Here is a 16,583-nt window from a genome sequence, read left to right as displayed (position 1 = left end):
AATCTATTCAAAATTAGAGCAAACATGAACTTGAAAGTCACAGTGCCAAGTCTCCTTGAAAAGTAGATTCATCATATAAATAAATATTTACCAGCTTTAGATATATGATGCAAGCCTCTACCACTTAAAGATCCTGGCCCTCTGATGATCCCCGTGAAGGCTGTGGGGCTCCTGCAGTCTGTGTTCACAGCTTTTAAAGATCTACACCAGCAGCCTTTCTTTGCATTAGAACAACACTCAAGCTGCGAGTTAAGGACTAATTAAAGATACCATGTTTCAGGCTGCCCAGGCAGCTGTTATTATCTGCCTTTGCATGTCTCTGCTGTGAAGGCGTAACCACACCACTTACCTGGGTCATCTCAAGAGTTGGTCTGTACTTGTGGGTGTAACCTACCCTCTACTACTTAGTTAAAATTGTTGTACTATATGCTTTGTTAATAACTAATAGCAAAGGAAACTTTTTCTGCAATAGGGACTAATTGCTAGGAAGAAGTAATTTTTGCCTAGAGGCATAATAGCTGCTAACTAAGCTCCCAATATGGAACAACATGTTTCTTAACATATTATGTTTTTAAGAAAAAAACCCCTAACAATAGCTTTTCAGAGATGCTTTCCAAGGGACTCCTTCTACCATCCCCCCAACCAGCCTCCCCATTACTACTCAGTAAGCAGCTCGAGGCAGCTTCTTATAGAATTCAGATTAATTTTTAAATCAGCCAGACAAACCGGTTCTATTACAGAAAGCATTGACAGTCTTAGCAGCAACACTACAAGCTACATCTGTATTAGCTGTTTCCTTTTGTCTTTGTTCTGGAAGGTTGTAATGACTTTGCATGGCTAGTTATCTCAGATTAGTTTGTGTAAAGCACTTTACAGAGGGGGTCAAATCTCCTCTGAAGGCATTTAGTTATCTTCATAGTACAAACAAGTAATAAATTCATCCAGGTAATTGCAATCAATGGGATTTATGTATAGGCCTGAAGTTAAACAAGAATTAAGTACTAATAGCAAATGGATATTTCACTGGGGACTGGGGAACAGAAGAGATTATTCTCCAGTTTGCCCCATTTGTTGGTTAATAAGGGCAGTACAAGACTTGCCATTTCAGACACATTCAAGTACAGCTTTGCATCAGACAGCAAGGGCTTTGCTGGGATACAGGTTCAGACTCCTAGGCCCAAATATTCCTGACAGTGACTATTAAGTAAACTTGACTTCAAGAAAATAGATATCTTATTATGCTGAACAACTATGAATGTTGTTGCTTAATACTAGTGAGTGTTGTGCAGCTTGTTAGCACACCTCCAGGCTGCTGGGAGAGCTGCAGTGCTCCTTCCCCAGCACCTCAAAAATCATGTTTTCCTAAAAATATACTCACCAGACTCAAAATAAATTAATAGGGATGATTTTTTAAATAGTTATATAATTATTACATAGGGACAATAGCAGTTTTCAGTCTGAAATGCTTACCTGAACTGTGATCTTCTGAAAAGCTTTTCAGTTTGAGTTTGTATAGTGCTCACCAGCAAAAACTTCTTGCATTCTAAATTGCCTTTTACCATCACTGCCATCTAAATTATATTTATAAAGAGTAGTTACGTAACTCTACTCTTCTGAAACTGCTGCTCATTCCTTTGGGATCTCCTCCCCAGATGCTACATATGCTATTTCCTCAGTAAGCTCAGTGTGAAATCTAGGATCCCACATAACTTTCTGAATTTAGGTTCCCAGATGGTACTGCAGCGTGCTGCTTAAGTACTCAATTACAGCATTTCAATTAACAACTATTTACCCTTTGGTAAATAGTTCATTTTAATCTTATTGGAGGATATTTAATTGAAGTTAGCCTCATTGGTGACATACCCAGCACAAATACCTGCAATGCATTTAGGCATTGCTGAAAGGAGGAAGAAAGATGCATTGTCAGGCTTTTCGCAGGGAGTCAGAAGGTTGGATCAGCACTTGAATTAAGTCATCAGTAGGTCCAAGGCAGCAGTGGACATTTAGAAATCCAGCAATGACCTCCTGTAAACTTCACAAATTCAATTGAATTTCCATTTGGTAACAACTAATTTTAACTACTGAAGAAGTGACAGGATATTGTTTCAAATTGCATCAATAATATTATTCTATACTGAGATTCCAAAAAGTTGCCATGAAATTCCTATGGATATGAGCTTGTAGGTGGAGTCTGCTGTCTAAAAAGTCACTACCTATTATCAGTTTGGTTGCTGGCTCTACCAGTTTCCAGTAATTGGTCTTATGTGGACACTTTGGTGTCCAACAGATTAACCTAGATAGTCACTTGTAAGAACAAAGAAATCCCCCAAACAGTCAGCTAAACATATTCTTAAACAAAATAATTTATTTTCTTGGCAACGCCTACAGCCAAATCTGATGTAAAGTGGATGGCTTCCATATCAATTAGGAGGATGGAAGAAAAGGCATGAACTTGTCTTTGAGTTCATTTTCTCCATGTTTTCTCCAGTTTTATCAATTCGCTCAAAGGTTTCCCTCTCATTGCACCTCTCTATCCCCCCTAACTTCAGCCCTATGAAACAGACCAATTTCCCAATTTATAGATGTTCTATGTATTAGCTATATGTCTAATTAAATCAGTAACTTCCTGTAGGTAAGTTATTTCAGTCTTACACTTCCCTGAGTCATATCAGAAACCACAACCTGTACTGCTACTTTTGACACAAACACAAAAACACCAATTTAATATCTGCTAGTGTGTAGAAGTATGTTTTCTAGACATATTAGAAGTAAACAGACATAAAGCAGAAGTAATCATCCCCATGTCACACATTTCATCTCTCAGACTTTCAGGAGTAATGGTTGCTAGGCTTGTCCTACTCATTGTAAGTTGATGGATTCTGTTGCACTTTTAAGTGTTGACCTACAAATCTTTAAATTCTGCATCCTTGTATGACTAATACACTGCACAACAGGGCAGATTTGGGTACAAAGTCTCACTTCTAAAACAAACTTAGATTCATCAGCAATCCCTATAAGGAAAAGTACACCTATGTTATGCCAAAAGTTGTTTCTGAATCCCATACTCGCTGTCAAATCTACCCTCACATGCTGTAATAAAGCTGTTTGACAAACTGCACTTCCTGGTAAAAGTTTAGTACCAATTCTTCAAATAATTGTGAACTTTCAGCTCTAGGCAAATTTCCATAAAAACATCTAAACTTGCTTGGAATGGAATGTTTTTTAAACACATTTTTCTACAGTAGATTCATTAATGCCACATTTAATGATTTAAACATGTATTGATTATACCGTGCTGATTAGAAAGCAGTTACATTATAAATTAGTGGTTTGTTAAAGTGATAGAAGTTACTGCTCGATAGTGTAAGCAACAGAAAGATTCACAACAGCCTGTATAGTATTTCTCAGCTCTAAATTGGGAGCACTTTGCAAATACATGTTCACACCCACTTTTCAGATACAGGAACAAAGGAAGATTAAACTACTGTTCTAAGTTACCAAAATGGTCTCTCAACCAGTCAACAGAACAATCAAAAAATCTTTAGAGTTCAGGTCTGACAAGTCAAAGGGATCAGCTCAATGAATCTCAATTCTGACTTTGCTACCTAGAACCTGAAAAAACCTACACAGTATATTCTGTTAGACAGGGGAAAACACAGGGCTTAAATACTGAAAAGTGTTAAAGTACACAAAGAGAACAAAGACCTTGACTCCCACAGCTCTTGAACCCTCTTCACCTTATTTTCAGCATTCATGATCTGTGGAGTCTAAAAATTTCGCATATATTTCCTCTTTTTTAAATAACTTGTTACTAAGTAACCAGAAGAAGGTCAAACACAAGCTGAAGCGAAAAGCAGTAACAATGAATAAAGATAACCTCTGGAAACAATGAACTTTTTGGGGGAGCTCCCATATTCACCAGTAACTAGTTATTAAATGCATTGCCTATTTCAGCAAAAGCAAGAATCCCTGAAGTGAGGCGTCTGTGACCTGAGGTATCTTATGTCAGATGGCAGCGACCTTTAGAGTTATGTATCTATGTACTTCTCCAATACTGTGTGTGTATTCACGTGTACATGCTGTAACTTTTGTATTACCAACTTTATTTATCTCTTTGCAAAGACCAAGTTCACCAATGCCTTAAGCCAAGCCCAAGACTTCAGTATTGAAAATCAAAATATCACCAAGATGACTTGTAGCCATTAGTCTCAAGACAGACAACGTTTACTCATAGTGCTCCCCCTCCATGAACTACTGACCATGAATGAAGAAGGAAGACAAGCACCTAAATTACAAGGCAAACATTACCAAAAACTCAAGCACTTCAACTTTGGAGTATGGGTGCTCCCAAATATTTTATCTAAAAAGATGTATTAACAGAATTAAAGATTACTTTTTTTTTCCTCAAGAAGATTATGCAAAATATTCTCTTAAAATGAGTCTTGTATGGGAATACCTGATGTGATACTTTACAGAGAATATAAAGATCTCAACAGAATTTACAAGTCATATTTCCATTACTAAGACTGTACAGTCTATCTACCACTAACACCTAGAACAGAATGGAATTTAAGAACACAGCCCTAAGAAGTTTAGTGTGCATCAAAACCATGTAGAAGAACGTAAGAGCAACCATGATCTTTTGTCCTTTGGGTATCTCTCTCCTGCATCCAAGACATGCACAATGACAATATTGCTCATTAACTCATTATGATAAGGCTTTTAAAAATGCTACATTGGAAAGGAGCATTCCAACAAGAGCTCATTACTGTGCTCATCCACTTTTCAAGTTCTACTGCTAGATGAATTTTGCCAATTACGTCGGCACAGATTTTTAATATTTGGTCTATACACAGTTTGTATACAATTCTTTTTCTGTTCCACTCTTCCTGTTCCTTTAAAAGCCACACTTCTGTCAACACTGAAGCAGATTTTCATAAACCTAAGCTGACATGGAACAGAATGCTTCATGCCTACCAAAAGCCCAATGGCTATCTAGAAGCATTCATTATTGTATTCATTTCCATTTTATGCTGCAGCAACCACTTCGCCTCACTAGTTCCAGCTGTGTCCCTGCTCCACCTCTTGTATCCTCACACAGATCAAATGCCAAAAAGAAACTGCACAGGCCACCATGAACATTTGAACACCTTTGGAGTATGTCACTGGGCCAAACTATGAATTGCTGACATCACCTGCCAGCATTTCCTAAATTCTCACTGTAACCAACCTTTCATCACAAGGATGATGCAGATTTTTATTCTGCTGCTCAAGCTTCCTTAGGCTTGGCATTCACTGGAATCTTCAATGGCTTGTGCACATTATTAACTTTTTGCCAAGAAGAGTCTGTGCAATGTGAAACCACCAGGCCGGCAATATCTTCCAGGCCACTCCACAAAGCTGAAAGAGGACTGTTTACTTTCACAACATTCCATCTTAAAATACCAATCTGGGTATTTTTTTTAAAATACATTCAAAATTAGTACTGACTCACTGCCATGCCACAGAAAATACTAATTAAAACCATTAACTACAGCCATCCTGCGAAAACAATTTCAAATTGTCTTTAAAATGGTAGCTTTGCTGTGGAAAAGATTGGAGACTTAACAAATTGTAATAAATGTCACTGTAAGAAATGTCTGATAAATTAAATAACAGTACAACAGAAAAACAGATATTTTCTAAGTTAAGTTTTAAGAACCAAAAACCAACAAAAAATTTAAGTATAAATGCCCACATTGAATAAAAAGGTGCATCAGTACTAATGTCTACAGCACAATTCACAGAAAGTCACTGGAAGAGTTCATGAAAATTTCTTTCACACAGTGAAAAGCTACTAGGAAACATTACAGTGACTGAGAAAATATTTTAGTATGCTAAGAACTGCATGTGAAGAACTCGTAGTCCATAAAATACACTGTTCCCCAGAAAAGAATTTAAAACCCAAAGGTACTGGATATTGATTTGTGAATCACAACAAAGAGACATATATAAATAAGCTCACCAGGTATGGATTTGCTCACTCACAAAGCAATTTTTTCATGTGAAATGGGGAGAGCTTATCTCTGCTACAAAGAAAAACTGATTTCACAGTAATGCATAGTACCTGCAACATCTTCAAGATCTGTTACAACAATGTGTGCATTTAGCTCCTGTAACTTATGATGCAAGTCTTCTAACTTCTTATTCGATTTTTTCAAAATGTTGTCCACATATGCCAAGTTCTTTTTATCCGTTGTGACCTTCCTGAGGTTCTCTGCTCCCTCCTTGATTTTAAGTTCCTTTCTTATTTCTCGCTTGATTTGGTCCTTTATTTCATCCAGCTTCTGCTGTACCATTGTATCTGAGAAGTCCAACTTCTGGCCAGTACTCAAATTCTCATAGGTTGCAAGACCTTTGGCATCCCCCTAGGAAGAAAAACAGTAATGTAATCACCAGGCAACACTGTTTCTGACAACACACACTTACAGAGCCCAGCACTCAGGTCCCCGTACGTTAACCCTGTAAGGTCATTCACTAACCTTGGGTTACACTCATATTGACCTAAAGCAACAATACCACAGGGTTAACTGGAGCTACATTTTACAACAGATTTATTTTAAATTGAGTGACATCTTTACTATGCCTATTTTTAACACCAAGAGATTTAAATACTTTTGGATTTGTCATGGCTGCTTGCCTGGCAGTTATATGCCTCAGAGCTAATGAGTCATGTTTGCAATTTTATAGATTTGTGTTTTAATAGACAAGATGGATAGAGGAAGGAAGACTAACTTCTAATAATTATAATCTGTGATGAAATTTTATACATTCTTTATAATAGGTTGCTTTTAAAGATTGTTTAAAAAAATAATGTAGTGATGTTTGCAGTTGTTTAAAGAAATACTGACATATCTATAAAGATCTGTGAAGTTGTTACTAGAAATACATTTACCAGGTCTTTTTATTTTTTTAATCCTTCAAGTAAAGCCTTTCACTTTAAAAATAATAATGATTTAAAAACCAGATCTTTCTTGCGCAGGCAAGCTAGGCTGAAAAGAAAAAAAAAAATTGCAGTCATGCAACAGGAGTTGTGTAGTAAGGGAGCAGGAGATGAAAACTCTTCAGACCCCCAGCACACAGGAGGTGATAATTGTGCCTACTATATATTCACAAAGCACTGAGAAGAGCACAAAGGGCACATTATAGAACCTGCACCAGCGAAGTTCATATACAATTAATTACATATGTGACAAGATTTCTGTGCCTTATGCAGACCCTGGACAATGAGCAGACATTAGGTCCCAAAAATTTCAGCTAGAGGTAAATGAGTGAAGACCAAAGAAGGGCTCTCCTGAACTTGAATTTGATCCCATCCTAATTCAGAATTTATTTAATACATGTCTAGCCTGATTTGCACGCAACTACCCAAAAGACCAAAATTTTCTTAAACACTGTGATTGAGTTGCCTTGAATTCTGAAAAAGGGGGTGGGCAGAAAGGTATTTTAAGGTATAATTAAAATGTTGAAACTTTTTGTCATAAAATCACTTATCAACACAGTAAACAGTAGAAGAAAACATTCTGGAGGGAGTTTGAGGAGCACAGCATCCAGCTAATAAACCAAATAATGTCCAGAATATAAAATCACTACAGATACTCTACAGTAACTTGGTTTTCAAAAAAATTTGAGTCACAAAGGTTGTGGCTGGAATCTACATGTCAACAAATAATGTTGGTCAAACTATTTCAAACTGTGTATATGCCAGAAATACTGCCTTGCATCAGCAAGATCCAATCTACTAGTCCTCAACGATTATTTCACAAGTTTCCTGAATCTCTCATTAAAATTTTTCTACCCATAGCTTCTACTCTGAGTGCAAAAAGTTAACAACTCAAAGATTCTTAAATATTCAAAGTAGTCAGAAGTGCCATGTTGCCACAGTATTTGACTATCTAAAAAAGAGAGCAAGTAAGCAATTTAGAAATGACAAACTGAGTAAGAAATGAAAGGGAAAAAAAACTCATGCAAATTTACTTTAAGTGCACTTGTGAGTGCTTTTCTGTCAGTGCAGATTAAAATAAATAATTATGCATATGTAGGGAGGCTATTAATAGCTGTACTAGGAAATACATGACATTGTTTCCATATACAGGCACATAAAATAGAATGGATTATTTTTAAAAAAAAGAATAATCAATAGCAATGAGCAACTAGTACAAAGGTTCATATCCATAATGAAGGAAGCCATCTGCCATGTGTTTAGTTTTGAGAAAACTGAAACTGAAAATAAATCGATATAACAACTGTACAGCAAACTATTTAAGTAGTAAGTATATCCAAATCAGATTAAGATCTTTGATTTCCTTGTTTGTCTAACATATAAAAATTAAGGATGTCAAAAAAGAACATCAAGATTAGTATGCTACTACTCTGCCTTTAAAACAAGATTTAAAAAATATTTGTAAATAAAAAGCCTGTATTTTTACAGCACAATTATTCATGCCTGTTCTGCAAGCTTTCTAGAAATAAACTTATATATCATCTGCTTCCTTAAAGCAGGATATTACACTTTTTAAAATTCAGAGAAAGACAAATAAGCAATGTAAAAAACCTCAAATCAAATAACAAAACCACCAAAACCCATCCTAAACCCCAAAGAAAACCTTTATTCTATGCTGTAATAGCACCTGAGGTTTGCTAAAATTATGCCAAGAATGTACACTTCTCAAACAGAACAATGTTATTACGATATAAATAATTCAGAAATATTATTCACTGGGGTTTACCAAAGAGACTTCAGTTAATTGTTCATCCATTGAACAAAAATGTATTTTGTTACAGGGGAGGTTTTTATCCCTCTACAAGCCCATATCCCATCTGTTAAAGTGATGCGGCATTCTTCCATAAAAAGGTTTTTGGAGTCCTTGTTCCAGACACAGTCCCTAGTAAGTCTTCAATGAAATTAAATCTCCATGATCATTAGTAATTTGCCTTCTGAATTTGCAGTAATTGAGTTAAAGTTCTCCTCAGCCTTAGCAGTCTCAGCAGCATCTTTGTCTCCAGATTTAAGGGTTTCAGGATAGAGTTGTTTCTTTAATCTGCTTTTGAGACAGTAGAGAGTTCAACAGTGTGGATGGTAACACTGGAAGCTGGTCATACTGCCTGTACATTTAAACATTTCTTTTTGAATCCCCCCAAAAGCCACAGATTATACTCCTTCTGCCTCTCCTGTCATCCACAGTTAATTATACTTTTGAGCAAAAAGTATTCTCTCACCTAGCTATCCAGAGGTCACCTGGCACAAAGGTCACAGGGAAATAAATTCTTCCAAGGAGGCAACTGTGCACTCAGTGAACCTCGAAGGTCATTGTGAATGCAGTGACATCTTGCAATGTGTTCTGCAAGTGAAGCTCCTCTGGTCCTGCTCTGATGTGCTTTGCTGCTGAGATGCAGCAAAGGTTTGCGACAGAGCTTCATGCTATTAAGAGCAGCCTCAAAAGTGTTCCAGTTTAAGATGAAGATAATGTCAACAATGGTACAACAAGACAGAACATCTAATAGCTAAATCAGATTTTTTCTTTAAGAAAAGCACCTCCAAGTGCCAAAATCAAAACTATACTTTTAAACTGAAGTTACTTAAAACACAGCATATTCCAGCTTTATTAGATGACATCCTATTACAAGTCTGCATAGAGTTGAATATTCTTTCCAAAAAATATTTTTCTGATTTGGATAAACTCCCTCCCAGGATGAACCTCACATCCTTTAGGTTGTAGGTGCTCTGCCGACTCAACCTGAAAATTCAGTGTAAAAAGAAACAACAGTTAGGGGCAGGGCCCAAGTCCTCTCCTTTGCAGTGCTAAAACAAGCAGTGTGCAAAGACAGAAGAAACCATTCACATTCTCTTTGCCAAGAAGCCATAAATGAATTTTGCAAAGCTCTTCCCTTTACTCTCCCTCTCTAAATCACTTAACATAAAATATCTTAAGAGTGGAAATGCTCTGAAACAGATAATGACTAAGCCACTCCTGCTGGCAAAACAGAGAACAGGTCCCACTGCTTCACAATCCAAGGCAAAAGAATGGGCAGCCAGTTACTGATTCTCAGTTTCTTTTTAAATTCTGGTAGTGCTTTGATTGCTGTTTAAAAGAAAGGGGCCAGTCTTTGCTGGGTGGTCCCAGTACTGGTCAGCTCAGCACAGCATCCTTCCCCCCTGTGCCACAGCAAACTGCTGGGGACCTGGCTCTTGACCTGAGCAGCAGTGAAGGACAGCGTCACCATCCTCCCACCATGGGAGCAATGAGAGACAGCAGTGCACACCTCTTTGCAGTGGCAAAACACATGTTTCAGAGCCACTGCAGATTTCTGAAAATTTCAGTGTGCAATGAAACTTGAAGATATGGTCATTGCAATGAACTATCAAGGACCACAAGCTAGGTACTACTGCTTATTAAAACAAACAAACAACAAAAAAATAAAAAAACTAAAAAACTGAGTTCATTTATGCAGCCTTCCCAATGCAATAGACTCAACCTCACTTCAATTGCGGGCTCAAAGACAATCTGTTTATGTAGATTAATTCAAGATGCCAGCCTTCAACTTCTGTACTTCTGGGAAATGTTTTAAGTATAGTTGAAGAAAATAATGAGTAGTGGTCTGAGCATGTCTTTTAATAATACAGTCTATTCTAGCTGGTGTGGTGAAAGAAAGTAATAATACTGATAATGAAAACCATGCAGGGCTTGTACTTTTGCTTCAGATCAGTTCTGAACCAAATAACTGGTGAAGCAGATGCTATGGCATACTGCATTTTCCACCAAAACCCCATTTAAGAATAAAACATACAAACTGCATGGCAAGGGCAATGGTACTGCTGAGCAGAGTACCATGAAGCTGAACATACCAAAGGTTCTGCTTAAGTTGTGTAAACCAAATGGCTTTGAATTATAAATGAGATTCTCAAGCTGCCCTCTCTTCAAAGGTAACACTAAAACTCTGGGCGTTAGTAACTCCTGAAGACTTGCTCCTAAGAGCACAGTACAACTTCACTGTGCTATACCATATATATATTATAGATAATATTGATTAGAGCAAGAATTTAGATTCCTCATTTCTGTTAGAAGTTGTTATAGAAAAGTAAGTGGAGCTTTAAACTACACCATGCTCAACATCTGATGAGTGCTCATGCACAGTATTATTCACATTTCACGCTGACGTGCTACTAGCACACTAAACCTGCCTTCAGGAAAAATCCCAAATACAGACCTTATCAAAACTCACAGTAAAGTTGCTTACATTTTTTCCTAAAAGTATTAGCATTTCTTTATATATGCTCTTGAATTTCAGTAATCTTTTCAACAGACAATGAGCCAATAAAAAACCTTCTTGACAAATATTGCAAAAAATGCTATATAAAACCAGGATTTTCATCTTATGTATGATTTAAAAAGTTATAACCCAGAAAGACAAAATGTTTATCAACTTGAAATTTAATTTTGAAGAGCTAGAAGTACAGATTTGGAACTACTAGGTATCTTAGTATAATAAATTTCTGACTGATTTTTTAAGGAGAAAAAAAAAAAGAAACAAATTCTGCTTTTCTGAGCCAACTGCCAAGGTCCCCAAAGTTCTCTACAGTAATTCCTAAAGCTAGAGTAGTCTTTGATTTTATGAACAATGTTAATCAATTGCAAACTTCCCTTCCCCCCTGAAGTCATTCATAAAACCAGATGTGATGGCTTGTCTGGATTACTGGAACTACATAGACTATTTCCTCCTGCTCAGAAGCAAATGTGATTGTGGTCAAGATCTCAGCACTCACCCAATGTCAAGAACTAAAAAAAACCCCAAAAAACAACAACTTGGAGGCTTAATAGATTTTGGCATTAGTTTGCTATGCTAACATGTCACAAATCAGGATTTAAATTTAATCTAAGTCACAGCTTTCTGCTTTGTAACAAGAGGCTGTTTAAGGCAGAAATATCCATAGTCCACTACATTATACATGGATGGATTCAAGTAGGACGCTGATTAAATGGTATTCAATTCCTGTGCACAAACAGCGAGTGCCCAACTGCATCTGTAAGACATGAAATAGATTTAAAAAAAGGCAAAATGTGTTCCTTAAATAGGGAGGTCCTCAATCAGCTGGTCACCTCTGCTAAGCTCTCCCAGTTTGAGCTGTTGTCCTGATGAATACTTTAGGAGGAATGTTTGCTTTCACTCACACAATAGCTGCTGGGTTGCAGAAGTTGGTCTGACAGCTCTGGTATAAAAACTGTGTGGCCTGACTCAGCCAGAACACCTCATCTAAACAGGTAATAAAATTCCCTGGGGAGTCCTTGCTATCATCTAGCTTCCAGCCACTAAAAATCCCTGATTCAGCCAGAGTTTTCTAACATGAAGAGCTTGGCCCCCAAAAGGTGCTCCAACTGCAGTAAAGACTTGCTTACAGAACTAGAGCTTGTGTCCATGCAGTGCTGTGCCAACAGTGATGAGAGGAAGCAGCATAAGAGAGATTTCTTTACTACAGGAGGGAAAGAAAACATTTACAGAAATGTTGCTTTCAGCTGCTTCTCGTTGTAGCAGCTCCTGATGGTTTTACACTGGGAAAAGTACCTGCAAGGATGCTTCCAAAGAAATGTGACATTGAAAGAAAATCCTCACAGTGACCCTTCTCATGATCACAGAAACTTGATGGAGGCGATGGCACAACACAGGTGATGAGTACTCCAATGGGAGATCAGCAAATGGCTACAGAATCCAACAAGTATGACTACATATTCTGGCAACAGGCGTGGTACAGTCACTTCAGCAGTTTCCAAACTTCTATCTATAACTTGAAGTTCAGACTCCAAGCCAAAAATTCCAATAGAGTCTAGTGGAAACAAAACTTCCCTTCTCTAGTTTCAGATGTGCAAAAAAGAAAAAAAAAAAAAAAAAAAGCAAAATCCTAGGGACTGCTGTCACAACCTTTATTAACATGTGCCCAAGAAGATCATTATATGAAATTATGTCTATAATAATGTCACTTCTCCATTCTCTCTCAGACTTTGCTTAGTTTTCATTTAGCTTCTCATCACATATGAGAAGAATATACTCAGAAGAAAACTGCATTTTATGTAAACAGTACAGTTTCAAGCACACCACATGGTAGGTAAACCTTTATTAAATGCCAAAACATAAACAATCCCTTTCAGGATACAGGGAAAAAGATTTTATGAAATGTTAATACCACAGTGCATGCTGAAAATATTGCCAATAATGATGTACCATAGAACTGTGCCAAGAAGACTGAAGTAATTCCCCTAAAACGCAGCCTCACCAAGATGCAAGCAATCAAAGCACTGAAATGATAATTTCTCATCTAATGCCTGTAACCTTAACATGGCATATTTTAATAATGTGGTAAACACACACACTCTCCTCTAAAAGATGAGGAAAACAGGTGGATTAAGTGACAGTTCAACAAATGAAAGAGAAGCAAGTTCAAAGAAGCACAAAATATTTCAAGACCAAGTCCCTCAGTCACAGATACTGAAGTGGAGTTGTACACTTACTGTACTGGACTGGGCAGTGAAAACAGACATGTATCTGTGTCCTACTTCCTACTGCCAACACAGGAATTGCATGCACAAACTTGTTTTGCATTTTCTAAATTTGAACAAAAAAAATCTAGTCTTCTTTTGAGAAATGCCTTGGTGAAAAAAAATTTGAGATCCCATAAAATATGAAAACTAGTAAATAGCAGATAAATGAGCATTTTTGTGTGTGTTTGACAGTTGGAGGCTTCTTTAAAATAAAAACCCCTTACATTTTAAAATTATAGCAAAACTATGTCTTGTGAGGGACTTAGGCATCTTTGAATTTTGGGTTTTTTTGCCTGTTACTTTAAACACTTTCAAAACACCCTTACAAGTTACTGTTTTGTTTTTTTTCATGAGAACACCTGCAATTTTCTCTAGCATATTAACAACTTCATCCTAATGGCCTAAAATTATTTCTTGAACGTATATAGAATGTACTTTTAAAATCTGGTGTATTTTAATACACTTGCCAAACCGTACATAGGGGTACCCATGGTATCCATTTCTTTCAGAAATTCATATACTCATTGTGAATTACTGCCAGAGACTGAAACAAGGAAAGGGGCTTGAGAGAAATTGTTGTCATGAGATTTGGCTCAGTTTGACTTGACTGATTTCTCTGTAGTTACATTAAGCTCAAGTTTGGTGCTAGCAGTTGTTACAATGCTTTGAAGTGCTTGAAGTCTAACATAACTCAGGAAACAGAACTATTTCAGATAAAGGGAAGGTCATATGCAAATGTTGTGTGGTGACTTTGCCACTAAGTACAAGTAATACAGAAATGAATCTGTCCAGCAGGGAGAAACACTCTCCCCCTTCCCCATTCTGCTTCTAGCATAATCAGTAAGATATCTGGTGAAGTGCATGTTAAAGCAAACACCTAAACTCAAGAATTTCTGCTACTACTGAAAGTTAGCACAATTTTGTTCTATGTCACCCCAATATAAATGTGTTTACTGAATTTTTTTCATATAAAAAATTCACCTGTTTTTGTCTAACATTCAGAGCCGAGTGATATTATACATGTAGCTCAAGATGTTTGAAAAAATAATGTCACTACATTATCCAAACTACAGGATGTGGCATTTAATTTGGTAGAAGAGATTTTCAAAGGTAAAAAGGTCAAGTCAACAGACATGAGTCACCTCTTATGACTTTGATAACTCCTCCTCAGACTCAATGCACACTGTACAAAGGTGACAATTTGGTGGGCATGCACCCAAAAATATACTTACTTTAAAGAGAAGTTACCATTGCAACCATACATTTTCAACAGCTGTAATGTTAACATTAGGATAAACATTGTGGGTAAATTTTTGCTTGTGAAGGAGTTTTAGTTACCATGCAGAAATACAAAATTAAAACCTCAAGGAACCCAAACTCAAATTTCTTAATGCTTAATGACAATCAGGTCCAATTCTAGTGGTATTTTTCTTGTATTATGATAAAAATGAATTAGATAATAGCTACCACTAAGAAAGTATTATTATCTGTCCTGGGTAACAGATTGACCATTCTGCTTATCCACAAATCAGTATATCAGCTGTTGCCACATCTGTTATGTGGTGGTACTTTAGTGTAACACACTTTACCTAAACTGCCAGAGAAGAATGCTAAAATGCCATACTACAGAAACAAATCATTACAATTGGAACTTCTCTGTTCTTTCAGTGCAAGTTAAAAATCTTAAACATTGAAATGATGCAAAAAGAAATCCTCAGAATAAACAGGAATTTCTCAATAACACATGGAATTATATCAGGACATTGTTAAAGACCAATATACTGAATTTCTTTAATCTGAAAAGTACAGTAAAGGGTCCCTGTCTGAAAAGCTCAATTTCTGAGATGGATAACTAGCAATTGAAAAGAAAAACTCTCAAATTTCCTTTTTTTCTGGCAATTCCAACTTTCAGCATAGGCAACTGATATGTTAGTCCATTTTACTATGTTTTACAGGAGCTATTTTTAGCCATTTCAAAACTAATGGAAGAGTTGATAGTCTACATTCCACTGTAATTAAGCCATCATCTTTAGCAGCCAACTATTTTGTACATTATAAATGCAGCAATACATATCAGAGATAATACTAACATCTGTTTTATAAGGCAAGAGGCCAAGTGGCTAAATACTAGATCCTGGCGAAGGAACCAGATTTTTTGCTTTCTAGGACTGTGTGCAACAGTGGCTTCACCAGTGCTTATGGGTTTCCCAGCCTGGTAGCTGAATCTGTAATTACAGGAAAGGGATGTATGTTTGTATTTATACCAAGGATCTGTGTCTTCATACTCTACGATTGAGAACTTTCCCAGTAGCTTGGGTTGTTATATCTGAAGTTACTGAAGTTCACAGCCTAGACTCCAACCAGCTGGAAATCCTGCTCCTGCTTTCAAATCCAGCAGTGAAAGAAGGATGGGAAAGTCTCCTTAAATCTTTTCCTCATCTTTTACAGGTGGTCTGTAGAAAAGACCCTTTTTCCCTATTGGGACTGCCACACCCAAAATTCCACTTGCAGAGATGCAGGCATCTCATTCCATGCTCTTCCAGTAAAAGTTTACGTATGAACACAGGGTTATTTATAGAAGCATTACTTCACTCCAATTTGTCTGAAACTTCTACAGAGCATCACTGATGCACATTGTGATACATTTGAAGAGTGTTTTTGCAATCCTTCTTTCTCTGACCCTTAAAATATGGTAGAAAGATTCTTACTGGCTCTTAATGTCCATTTTCTATTTAAGAATTCCCTAGGCATTATAGAATAATGAAGGAATAGAATCCTGTCTTAACCTACAACAGAAGCCAAAAGAAAATTGCCTGACTTAACTGCTTTACAGGCAACAGCAATGAGAAAGAGGCAGGTGATTTCACGTACTACATGGATTACAAAAAAATTCCTAATACATTTCTAAATACAAATCTGCCTAAAGCTTTGGTTTTAAAACCTTCCTACATTTTCTAAGTTTTTAGGAGCCTTGATTCCCCACTGACTGCAATACAGTACTCTAAGTAAATC

The 16,583-nt window shown here is 36.8% G+C and overlaps 1 protein-coding gene across 1 annotated transcript in view; it reads right to left on the bottom strand.

Annotated features, from left to right (window-relative positions):
* Window positions 1-16,583, bottom strand: part of PKN2 (protein kinase N2) — a 54,362-nt gene that overhangs the window by 24,034 nt on the left and 13,745 nt on the right. The window contains 1 exon segment of the mRNA XM_033067435.2: window positions 6,107-6,407. Coding sequence (XP_032923326.2) covers window positions 6,107-6,407 — 301 coding nt within the window.

The sequence above is a fragment of the Catharus ustulatus genome, chromosome 9, assembly GCF_009819885.2.
Source record: "Catharus ustulatus isolate bCatUst1 chromosome 9, bCatUst1.pri.v2, whole genome shotgun sequence".
NCBI lineage: Eukaryota > Metazoa > Chordata > Aves > Passeriformes > Turdidae > Catharus > Catharus ustulatus.
Note: the sequence above shows the minus strand (reverse complement) of the source record. Positions and strands in the feature narration are given on the sequence as shown.